At 29.5% G+C, this 12,004-nt stretch overlaps 1 protein-coding gene across 1 annotated transcript; it reads left to right on the plus strand.

The window, feature by feature from the left end:
• The first annotated feature begins 1,534 nt into the window (after positions 1 to 1,534).
• Positions 1,535 to 1,912, plus strand: LOC136082642 (uncharacterized). The gene has a single exon (XM_065802056.1). The coding sequence runs from the start codon at positions 1,535 to 1,537 to the stop codon at positions 1,910 to 1,912; it is 378 nt and encodes a 125-aa protein (XP_065658128.1).
• Positions 1,913 to 12,004: the final 10,092 nt, after the last annotated feature.

Below are 12,004 nucleotides of genomic sequence, written 5' to 3' on the forward strand. Positions count from 1 at the left end.
AACTTAGTTGTAAAAAAACTTGAAATGTTAAACTAAAATAACATATGTTGTGTTCTGAGTATGTTTAAGCCGCTACGCTTCTTCTCTTATATTTTTTTGTGTGTAACACGGAACTGTGTTCGTGTGCTTGTGTGTGTAAGAACAATATTGGTGTTAGGGAAGAAAAGTCTTATTATTATTATTATTGTTAGCCTTCTTTTATTATTTCTGCCATCACTATATGTACATTAACATTGTATTGATAATAACAATACAATATCTGGGGCCCACGGAGAGAGATAAACAGATATTTGGTTGTAAGCTCAAAATTCAGCTAATTCAGACAAAATTTAGCTGCAGATTTTGTCATATTTTATTGTACAAAACTTGCTGAAATTAATAAATTTATAAATAAACAGCTTAACACTAAACCAGATGATGTCATCAGTAATTCTAACAAATGTCATTCCATGGTAAAGCTTCCACCTTTAAAATTACACTCCTTTGATGGCATGCCTGAAAACTGGCAAACATTTTATGAAAATTTTCAATGTGCCATAGACAGCAATGAGGACTTAAGTTCAATACAGAAGTTAACATATCTTTTTAACCTGTTAGAGGGGCATGCTCTTTCGACTATCACTGGACTTGCCCTTACAAATGACAACTATAAAGTTGCTATTAGTTTATTGAAAGAGCGTTTTGATAATAAGCAGCTACTTATATCATCTCATATGCGAGCACTGTTATCCTTAGAAAAAGTTAGCAACTTAAGGAATATTTCTCCTCTTCGTCAAATCTATGACAACCTCGAAATTTAAATCAGGAGCTTTGAAAATTTAAACATTGACTCTGCAGTATGGACCTCTTCTCATTCCTGTTTTGAAGCAGAAGATTCCAGAAGTACCTAACTTGGTTTTTTAAAGAAAATTTAATGATGTTGACTGCTGGAACATTAAAACTGCATTAAATGTCTTAAAAACAGAGATTCAAGCTCGTGAAAAAAAGTAACTTTAACAGAGAGGAAAACCCTTTTACGGCTGAAACATTGTACTCAAGTGGAACCTTAGGTACCCATAAAAAACCAATGAACAACTTGAATAACAATTTATCATGTATCTTTTGTGAAAAAGATCCCAAATCTCAGAATTGCAAAACAGTGACCAATTTGATTGCTCGAAAACAACTTTTAAAAAGAAAACGTAGGTGTTTTAAATGTTTAAAGCTTGGAAATCTTACCAAAAATTGCATCAATCTGGAATGAGAAATCTCTTCCAAAAAAAAATGACAGTCAGGAAGAAGGAAAATCACCATTAGTAGCTGTTACATTAACAAAGTTTGCACAAAAAATACAAAGTATTTAATAGCTATGAACGTTATATTGAAATTTAATAGCTATGAACGTTTACTAAGAGTCGCAGCCTGGATATTACGCTTTGTGAATAATTTGAAAATGAGATTAAGAAAACTAAATGGTTTGAAGATCTTAACGTTATTAAGTGACGAATGAGAAGAAGCAATTACTATGTGGGTCAAACATGTCCAACGTGACGTTATGACTGCATCGAGCTACAAACAGTTGCGGCAAGAATTGCGTTTATTTGAATTGGACGGTATCGTTCGATGTAAAGGATGCTTAAAGAATGATCCGATATTTCTACCTCGGAGCTGTTATATTTCAAAGCTAATTATTTTGCACAGTCATGTCCTCGTGAAACACAATGGTGTGAAAGAAACACTGAATGAGTTAAGAAATAAATTCTGGATTCCCAAGGCTAGGTGTTTAATTCATAGTGCAATCCGAAAATGTTATCTTTGTAGAAAATTTGAAGGAAAGCCATACTTTTATCCTATTTCTTCACCGTTGCCTGTGAGTCGTTTGAATTACAAACATGCTTTTAAGTACACTGGAGTAGACTATGCTGGACCTTAATATGTAAAATCAATACATGGATATAGCACCTTACATAAAGTCTGGGTATTTTTGTTTACATTCTGCAGTTCCCGTGCACTTGTGTTAGATTTAGTTCCCGATTGTTAAGCGACAGCAACTACACGTGGTATGTGACGATTCTTTGCAAAACGTCGCGTTCCGTCGGAGATTTTGTTGGATAATGGCACGCAGTTCACAGCGGAGGAAACTCAAACTTTTGTTGCATCTAAGTCAATCAAATGGCTTTCAATGTAGTGGCCGCCCCCTGGTGGGGCGAAATATTCGAAAGACTTGTACGATTATCAAAGAGGTGTTTAAAGAAAGTACTCACCAATTCTAGACTAACCTATGAAGAATTGATGGCAGTCATTCAGAAAGTCGAATGCGTCATTAATAACGGACCATTGACATTCGTTTATGAAGAGGTTGGTGACGAAGTGCTCACTCCTAACCATTTAGTGTTTGGTCGGAAGTTAAATCTGGAAGCGATAGCAGAAGATTCAAGGAATTCTGAACAAGTCGAAGTAGTTGAACAACATATACACAATATTATGGTCTTAAAACATTTTAGAACAAGTTGGAAAGAAGAATATTTAAAGGATTTACGTGAACACCACAAGGTCTCCAAAGGTAATGGATCTGTAAAAGTCAAACGCGGAGATGTTGTCTTAATTGACGATGCCCCAAAGTCGCGAATTTAAAATCATAGGCGAAGTGAATCTTTCTTCTGACAAATAAGTTAGAAGCGCTACGGTACGTTACAAGCAGAACAACGAGTATAAAAGTATAAATAGGCCGGTTAACAAACTTTACCAGATTGAATGTAGTGCTGCGAACATAAATGTTAAATTTATTGACGTGACATTCCACTTTTCGTAGTAAATCAGTTAACGGGGGGAAGGGAGAGGAAAAGTGTTGTGCTCTGAATATGTTTAAGCCGCACATGTTTGTATATAATCTCTTCATAAGTGTAGTGTATTTAAAAAAACCTAAAATAAATTAAAAAAAAAGTCACCGGAGGTCGGACTCGAACATGGCTCTTGTGTAATAAAGCTCAGCTGGCTAACCACTCGGACACGAGGGCATGTTGACTTACGAAATTTTAAAACTATAAAATAATTTTTTTTAACAAAAACAAATGCTATAGATCAAAATTAAGGAGAGGTTGACGCAATGCAATTTATACGTGAAAGTCAAACTGAAAAACTTGATGCATTTTTATATATGTTTTAACATCACATAATTTGAAGTTTACATACGTTAGATATTTGCATACATTTTTTCACCATTCATATTTTTCTTATAAACGAAGTGCTTCGACTCTTTCTCGCCATTACCTCGGTTGCATACTACTACTACTACTACTACTACTACTACTACTACTACTACTACTACTACTACTACTACTACTACTACTACTACTACTACTACTACTACTACTACTATTAAGATCATTATTGTATTATTATTACATAGATTTGTATTTAAATGACTCATGTTCAGGTCAATGTTTTAGGGTCAAGGTTTTAAACGTATGTTCAGGTCAAGGTTTTAAATGTATTTTAAACGTCTTTCAAACGTCTTTCAAACGTTCTTTGCGTATAGAAGACGTTTAAAAGACGTTCAAAAGCTTAATCAGCTGTTAAACTTTTATCGTGTTACTATAGTGCTAACAGTATTAATAAAGATATCTCACGCTGCGTAGAAACGCGCTCTAAGACTTTGCAACACATCCCCAAAAATTTTTTGTTTGTTTATTAATCAGAAGACTCTTCCTCATTTCAAAAATGTAAAAAACAACTTTAAACAAGGGAGAAATCACGTATTTCAGGCGAGTGTCTAGTAGTTTTGTTGTTTAAAATAGGTAATTAAGAGCTATGCAGCATACTTAAATTTTTAGTACATTAATACAGGTATCAAATGAGGATGAGTTTTAAAAAGTTTAGGTAATTGGAGCTAACCGAACCCCGTCCCAACCCCTTATTGTCTCCTTCCTAGAACTACGTCTTCTAAGATAATAAATTTTTTTAAGTTCTATTATAAATTAGTCCAAAATTTATTGACAGATTTCAAGTTTCATTATAAAATATCTTTTTGTTTAAGATTTATGACCATAGGAAGTTTAAAATTCCACAAGTTTACTCCCTGAAATAACTTTGAATGGTTGTAACTTTTAAACTAGAAATTGTTTTTTGAGAAACTTATAATCTGATAATCTGTCGATGAATTTTAATCTAGTTTAATGTACCATAAAATAAATTTGAAAAATTGCTGTAAAGAACCATACACTAGGGGTTAGGGTATTAGGAGTCCAAGAGGGTTAGCTACAATATAACTTTTTCGCCGTAAAAAAAAAAAAATTCTGGTCTATGTGGTTAAATTACTATTTATATTTTGCATGTCATATACCATCATATCGTATATCAAGAAGTTATGTTTAACAATTGTTCATAAGAGATTAATATTATACTTTTTACGATCTACCTGAAAATTAAAAGCTGCTTTAAAAGTGTTTATAGTTGTAAGCAACAACTGCGTATTTTAGCGCTTCAATATAGTTTGAGCTGTGTTCTCCAACTTTTCGCATTCGCCAAATAAGATTGAAATCTTGGTGTATGGATTCGAGAGCTTGTTTGGTTTAGTTACCTAAGTGTACAGAATACAAAATGCACAAAATAAGTTTTAGTCTATTTAATGAATAATTGTCATAGTTTATGCAAGTTTTTTTTTTTTTTTTAATTTTGCCGTATTATACTATTTACAATGAGAAAAATCGTTTACATATATAATAAATGGCCGGAGCAAGAAGAAGACATACTGTCTTATCACCGAGTCCCGTTAACATTGAAGCCTTCAGTTAATATTACAATTTAAAAACTTTAAACATAAAAGTATATATATATATATATATATATATATATATATATATATATATATATATATATATATATATATATATATATATATATATATATATATATATATATATATATATATATATATATATATATGTATATATATATATATATATATATATATATATATATATATATATATATATATATATATATATATTTCTAAAAAGATATTATAAAAAATATAATAAGATATTAAAATAGCATAAGTTATCAATAACAACATATTTAAATGAAAAATAAAAGTCAGAAGATCAAAAAAAAAATAAGTTATGACTTTTTCACAAAAAAAAACAAACAAAAAAAGTAGATGAAAACCTATTCAGTTTATATATTTTTTTATTATTTTATAACCAAATTTTAAAATAAACATTTTAGATCGAAATTTTTTCCTAATAAGGAACGTGTACATACTATTTTGAATTGTTCAAAAGATATGTTTTGAAGAATGTTATTTTTATTAATTTTTTGAAAAAATTCATTCCGTAGAAATGCTCCACGATATTGAATTTGGAATGAACTGAGTTTGAAATAGAATTTTGGAACTACAAAATTATCATTTGAAAAATTTGTGGGGTACTTATGAGAAATTTTAGTAAAGTAAGAGTGAAATATATTAGGCGACAAATGTTTAGATTAAAACATGAACAGCATAACTTGATATATGTTAAGTTTATAAACATTGAGTGCATTAAGTTCCATTAAGAAAGGCTCTCCATGAGCAGTTCTCTTAACTCCAAAAATAATTTTGCATGCAATTTTTTGTTTACTATAAATTTTTTTAAGCTTTCCATAGTTGCTACTTCCCCATGCAATATTGCAATAGGATAGATAACTATGGATAAATGAAAAATATATAATTTTTAAAGACTTGATATTAAGAAATGGTTTAACTCTATATAGAACAGAAATATTTTTGGAAATTTTATTTTCAATAGATTTAATATGAGATTTCCATGATATACTTTCATCTAATATTATTCCCAGGAAGTTTACATTTGATTCTCTTTTAATAACTGAATTATTCATAAAGAGATTGGGTAATTTTAGAGGGAGGTGATCACTCTTACTAGGTTTATGAAACAACAAAAATTTAGTTTTCAGTACATTTAATGAAAGTTTATTACAAATAATCCAATCATTAACATTTATTAGTTCTTCATTAAATATTTTAAAAAGATCTTTTATATTTTTATTTGAGTAAAAAAGATTAAAGTCGTCAGCAAACAAAATAAGATTTTAAAGTCTTTGAAGCTAAATATAAATCGTTAATGTACAACAAGAATAATAGTGGTCCTAGGATGGATCCCTGGGGAACACCACAAGTTATAACTTTGATTCCTGTTTCATTTTCTTTATACACTTTGTATTATTTCCTATTCTAAACCAGAGTAGGTTATTGTTTAATACTCCATAGAGTTCTAGTTTTTCTTTAAGTATGTTATGGTCAACTGTGTCAAATGCTTTTGACAGATCAATAAAAACTCCTAGTGTATAACAATCATTATAGAACCCATCGGATATATAATTTATTAAATCGATCACTGCATGATCCGTTGAATGTTTTTTTTTTAAATCCAAATTGTTTATTATACAGTATTTTGCTTTTGGTTAAATATTTATTAAACCTATCTTACATAATACGTTCTAACAATTTTGAAAAGCATGGTAAGACAGAAATAGATCTATAATTTGACATAATTGTGTTATCGCCAGGTTTAAAAATAGGTGATTTTTTAGCTATTTTTAATTTCTCCGGTACAATACCGGATTGTATTGAAAAGTTAAAAATATGAAACAAAGATGGTTCTATGATATCGGAGATTGCTTTAACTGCGTTCACGCTAATTTGATCAATGCCAGCGGATTTATTATTTTTCAGACTATTGTACGCATTACGCACCTCAGTTATATTTAAACTAACTTCTTTCATAGATATATTGGTTGGTTTTATATAGGATTTGAAATTTGTGGCGTTTTTTGGGATTTTGCTTGCTAAATTTGGGCCAACTTCAAGAAAATAGTCGTTGAGCTTTTCAACGATGGTTTCTTTATTACTGATCATTTCCCCATCAATTATGAGTTTTTGTGGCAAATTATTGATAGAACATCTTTTTTTACCAATTATCTGGTTAATCACATTCCAAGTTTTTTGAGTGTTTCCTTGTGTTTTTTTTTAGCATCTTAGCATAATAAATTCTTTTAGAGTGTTTCTTTGTTTTTTCAAATAAACTTTTATAATTTTTGTAATTTATTTCATTTGTGAATGATTTATGATTTAGATATTTTTCATAAAGTTTTTGTTTTCTCTTAGATGATTTAAGTAAACCTTTTATATAATATAATATATTTAATAATATATTATATAATAATTTATATAATATAATATATTATCGATTACTTTTTACTTTATTTTTAATTAGTTTAGTAAAGTTATAATTTTTTTATGATTTTTTCAATTATTATATTTTCAATTAATATCCAAGGTTCACAAAAAGATCATTTGCAAATTCCTCGAATTGAAATTTTTGAAATTTTAACAAAACGAGTTATCTTCAGATCTAGATGACCAGCTTAATATTTTGCAATCACAGTTGTGTCTAAGAAGAAAAATTTGTTTCCAATTTTCAACAGATGATAAAAAGAAACTAAAAAGTGTATTGACAAAATTAAAAATAAAATGAAAAAGTAGTAACCGAACAAAAAAAATACTTTTGAAGACACATGACACTTGGTTAAAAGCCTCAACAAATATTTTCGTAAGTTATTTAATGCTTATCTCTATTAAAGTTTTAAACTTTTTTTATATTTACTAAACATTTAAATAATTTCAGATTGTTAAAGCACGAAATAAAGAGAGTAAAAGCCATAGTGCAATGGGTCGACCACCTTTGAATTTTGATGAAGCTAGTGAACAAAAAACGGCGAAAAACAGAGGAAATGCGTTCGACATTTAGTTCATCCGAGTTAGCATTTGCTTCTTAGATGAGTCTTCGGGCTTCAGGAGCATGCAATGCCGGAGTTACAGTTAAAGATTTACCTTCCACAATTCAACACCGAGTCGCAAACTGTATAGAGAGCCTTAAATTGTCCCAAATTTCACAAACATCTGAACTATGTGCTGAAACAGCTCTTTCTATACTAATGGAAGCAAAGCTTTCTAAACATCAATATTGCATTATAAGAAGTGCTGCAATTGCGAATAGCTCTTCTTTTTTACCATCTTACGAAAAACTTAAAGAAGCCAAGAAAATGTGTTACCCTGAAGATATAACGGTAACTGAAATAAGCGCCGAAGTAAAACTGCAATCTTTATTAAATCACACTTGTTTAAGAATTATAAAAACTCAACAAAATGTAATTGACTCCTTGAATGTAAATATTTTATCAAATTTTATTTTAATTCTTAAGTGGGGGTTTGATGGCTGTTCCGGTCATAGCGAATATAAACAGAGATTTGCCGATGGAAGAAACTCAGATGCAAATGTTTTTCTGACTTCACTTGTACCATTACAACTTTTGTGTACAAATTCAGTTTTAGGTCAAGATATTATTCTATGGAAAAATAGGACACCCTCATCTACTCGATTTTGCCGACCTATCAGACTTCAATTTCTTCACGAAAATGTCCATACAAGCATTAATGAAAAAGACTATATTGAAGATAAAATTAAATCACTGGTTCCTCTCATCATTGTTCAACATGAAATAGAAATTAAAATACATTATAAATTGGTTATGACAATGATTGACGGAAAAGTTTGCAATGCAATAACATTGACGAAATCAACAATGCGGTGTTATTTGTGTTCTGCTACTTCGAGTCAATTCAATAATATCAATTTCGTTAAAGAAATAAAAGTTGACGAATCAAAATTGGAATACGGCTTATCAACGTTGCACGCATGGATTCGCTTTTTTGAATGTTTTTAGCAACTTGGGTATAAACTTGGAATAAAAAAATGGCAAGCACGTTCTGAAATTGAAAAAAGTATAATATTACAACAAAAATTGTTAATCCAGAATGCTTTTAAGCTGCAGCTAGGGTTAATAGTTGATCGGCCGAAACCAGGATGCGGTAATACAAATGACGGAAATACAGCTCGAAGATTTTTTAAAAACTCACAAGTGCCTGCTGATATTCTAGGAGTGGATTTAGAACTAATAAATCGGTTTCATGTAATTTTACAGGTATTATCTAGTGGCTTTCCAATAGACGCATACAAACTCGATAACTATTCTACCGAAACTGCACTACTTTTTGTTGAAAAGTATCCTTGGTACAACATGCCTACAAGAGTACACAAAGTACTTATTCATGGAGCCTTAATAACAAAAACAGCAATACTACCCATAGGACAACTATCTGAGGATGCACAGGAATCGAGAAACAAAGACTTAAAAAAATATCGCGAAGATTTCTCCAGGAAAAATTCCAGAAAAAATACAATGCATGACGTTTTTTGCAGACTTCTGGTTTCGTCAGGTCCTGCAATATCTTCACTTTTAAAATCTCATGCAAAAGTTAGCAGATCTTTGTCTTCTCAAGCTTTACAAATGTTATTACCTCCGGAGATTAACGAAAACTCTGAAACTCATTCGTCTGTGATTGAGTTTATCAACAATATTTCAACAATAAATGATTCAGATGACAGTGGTGATTTATTTTAAAGTAATATAAATAAAACAATTACGATAAATGATGCAAATAAAAGTTTTCCTTGTTTTCCTTGAACAAATAAATAAGTAGAATAAATAATGAATTTTTCAATTTATTTTTTTTAACATTGCGGCATAATAATACAGTCATAATACATTATATATCGGTATTATATATAATGTTTATATATGTAATGTAAATAATACATTAGTCTATTGAACTTAAATGTCGAATTAGAACTAATTGGTTAAACACGAAAGCCCAAAGGCATTTCTAATGATTAATGTTTTTAAAACACCGCCATTTTAAATCTACCATTATTGAATTTTGGTACACTTATGTCAAATTCAAAGTTGGGGATTCAAAAAAATGCTTTACAGAAATTTTCCATTAATTATAATCATTTTTTGACTTTTGGGCTGTATTATTTTTTTATTTTTAATATCTGATGGTGCAAAATTAAAAAGTTTAAAAATGTTCGCAAATGTTGTTCACCCCCTTTAATAACAGGGCAAAATCTTTAACTTTTGTTTCAATAATTAAAAAAAAATAATACTTTTTACTAAATTAATGGCATACGTCTCGATCATGGCTATTTGTTTGTAAAACCCGCAATAAACGTCATAAATCAAACATCAATAAAAAAAAATTTAGTGTAGCAAATATAGGTTGCGGGAGGGTTGTTGTTAAACCGGATCCAGTCAGTCAGTCGATTTTAACTAAATAAATGTCTATTTTTAATAATATCTCACACGCGATTTATTAAAAAAGACCGAAGCTTTTTGAAATGAAAAAATGGCATCACATAGGGAGTCTGTTATAAATATGTTATATATAATAATTTTTGAAAATGTCTTTTATGTAAAAATTTATTCATAATTAGAGTAAACTGGGGTAAGAGTACACGGTTTAGCTTCAAATTCAAATGATTTTTTAAAGAAAAAATATTTTATGTTTATTTTATTTTTGTTTTAAAGAGAACTTTTTACATTATATAAATATATAAAAATTAAGATAAAATATTTTGAAAACCTTTAAAAAAATCGATTTTTATGAAGGAAAAAAACGTTTACTTTTCCCCTTATAATTGGGGAAAAGTAAACTAGTTAATTTTTAATAACAATTTTTTAAGATATTAAGAAAATCAAAACTTAATAAGGATATTAAGAAATTCAAGAAAAATAAAATTCAATTAAAAATAAATGAAAACTAATCTTATTAAAAGTTAAGTTTACAAAAAACAATTTAGTCAAATATACGAAAAAAACTATTTATTAATTAAAAAGAAAGAGTTGTTTCATCGGCAGAGGCATGTTCGCGGCATTTTTTCATGCAAAAATACTCTTCATTAAACTTGTATTTTTTGGGTAAACACAATCGATAAACCCAAGACTTGCAACTAAAAGCTTCACATTGGTACCATATTTTGTTTTGAGTTGGCAAAAACAAAATTTTCTGTGACACATTTTGCATCTCTTGTCTTTTGTCTTTGTCTTGTCTCGGTTTTTTTGAACGTTGCACTTGCTAAGTATCATCTGTAGCTTCTCTGAAGTGAATTTTGCGTTTCTTAAATTACTTGACTTTTTTGCTGACTCTTTTGGTTATTTGTTGCGTGTCGATATGGTGGCGCTGTAAAGCATTTTTCAAATTGCCTTCGAGTCTATCTGTGAAGTGTTGCAACATTTGATACGTTTGAGCAGGAGTCACTGGTGTTGTTGTTAAATTTTGAAGTTGGCGAATCGTTGGAGTTTGATGCTGACTGATGTTAGATGATGATATAGGCTGGGATGAGGATGATGAAGCAGGCTCGGATGAGGATGATGAAACAGACTTGCATGAAGATGATGAAACAGGCTCAATTGAGAATTATAAAGCAGAATCGGATGAAGATGATGAAACAGGCTGAGATGGTAATTGAAATGTTTGATCAATTTGTAATTTTTAGATGGCAAAATTTTTTAGATAAATAGCAAAACTTTTTAGATAAATAGCAAAGACTGCTATATTTATTTACGTTTTAAATAACTAATAACTATTAATTGGTTTAACCGCGCTCATATTAATGCATAAGTGTGAGCAATAAGCATGCTTACTCTTCTCCCGAAAAACATTTATATTGGTTTTTTGCTCATAACTAGCAAATTCAATTTTGAAAAAAAAATCTTGATGGTCATAAAATTTTCTACAAAACAGCCTTTTTTGTTTAGTAAAATTTAATTTTAGTTTTTGAAGTTTTGAAGTTAATTTTTTAGAAAAAAAAATTCTTTTTTTTTACAAGGGTGAGAATTTTAAGGTTTGCTAAGGCAAATTTAAATTTTTTAAAAAAATTTTTACTTCTTTAGATAGAGCACAAAATTCTCTACAAAAAACGGGGTCTGGCATTTTAAAAGATTTTTTGTTTTAGCTTTCAATAAATACTCTTACCCCAGTTTACTCTATGTTTTAAACATTTCTGTTATGTTTTTAATTATTTACGGATTGATTTGAATTCTTCTTTCCAAATTGTAATCTTTATAT

Source organism: Hydra vulgaris, chromosome 07 (assembly GCF_038396675.1).
Source record: "Hydra vulgaris chromosome 07, alternate assembly HydraT2T_AEP".
Taxonomy (NCBI): Eukaryota; Metazoa; Cnidaria; class Hydrozoa; order Anthoathecata; family Hydridae; genus Hydra; species Hydra vulgaris.

Excerpts from the sequence above, each read along its gene's own strand:
- LOC136082642 (XM_065802056.1), top strand. The coding sequence starts at position 1,535 with ATGACTGCATCGAGCTACAAACAGTTGCGGCAAGAATTGCGTTTATTT.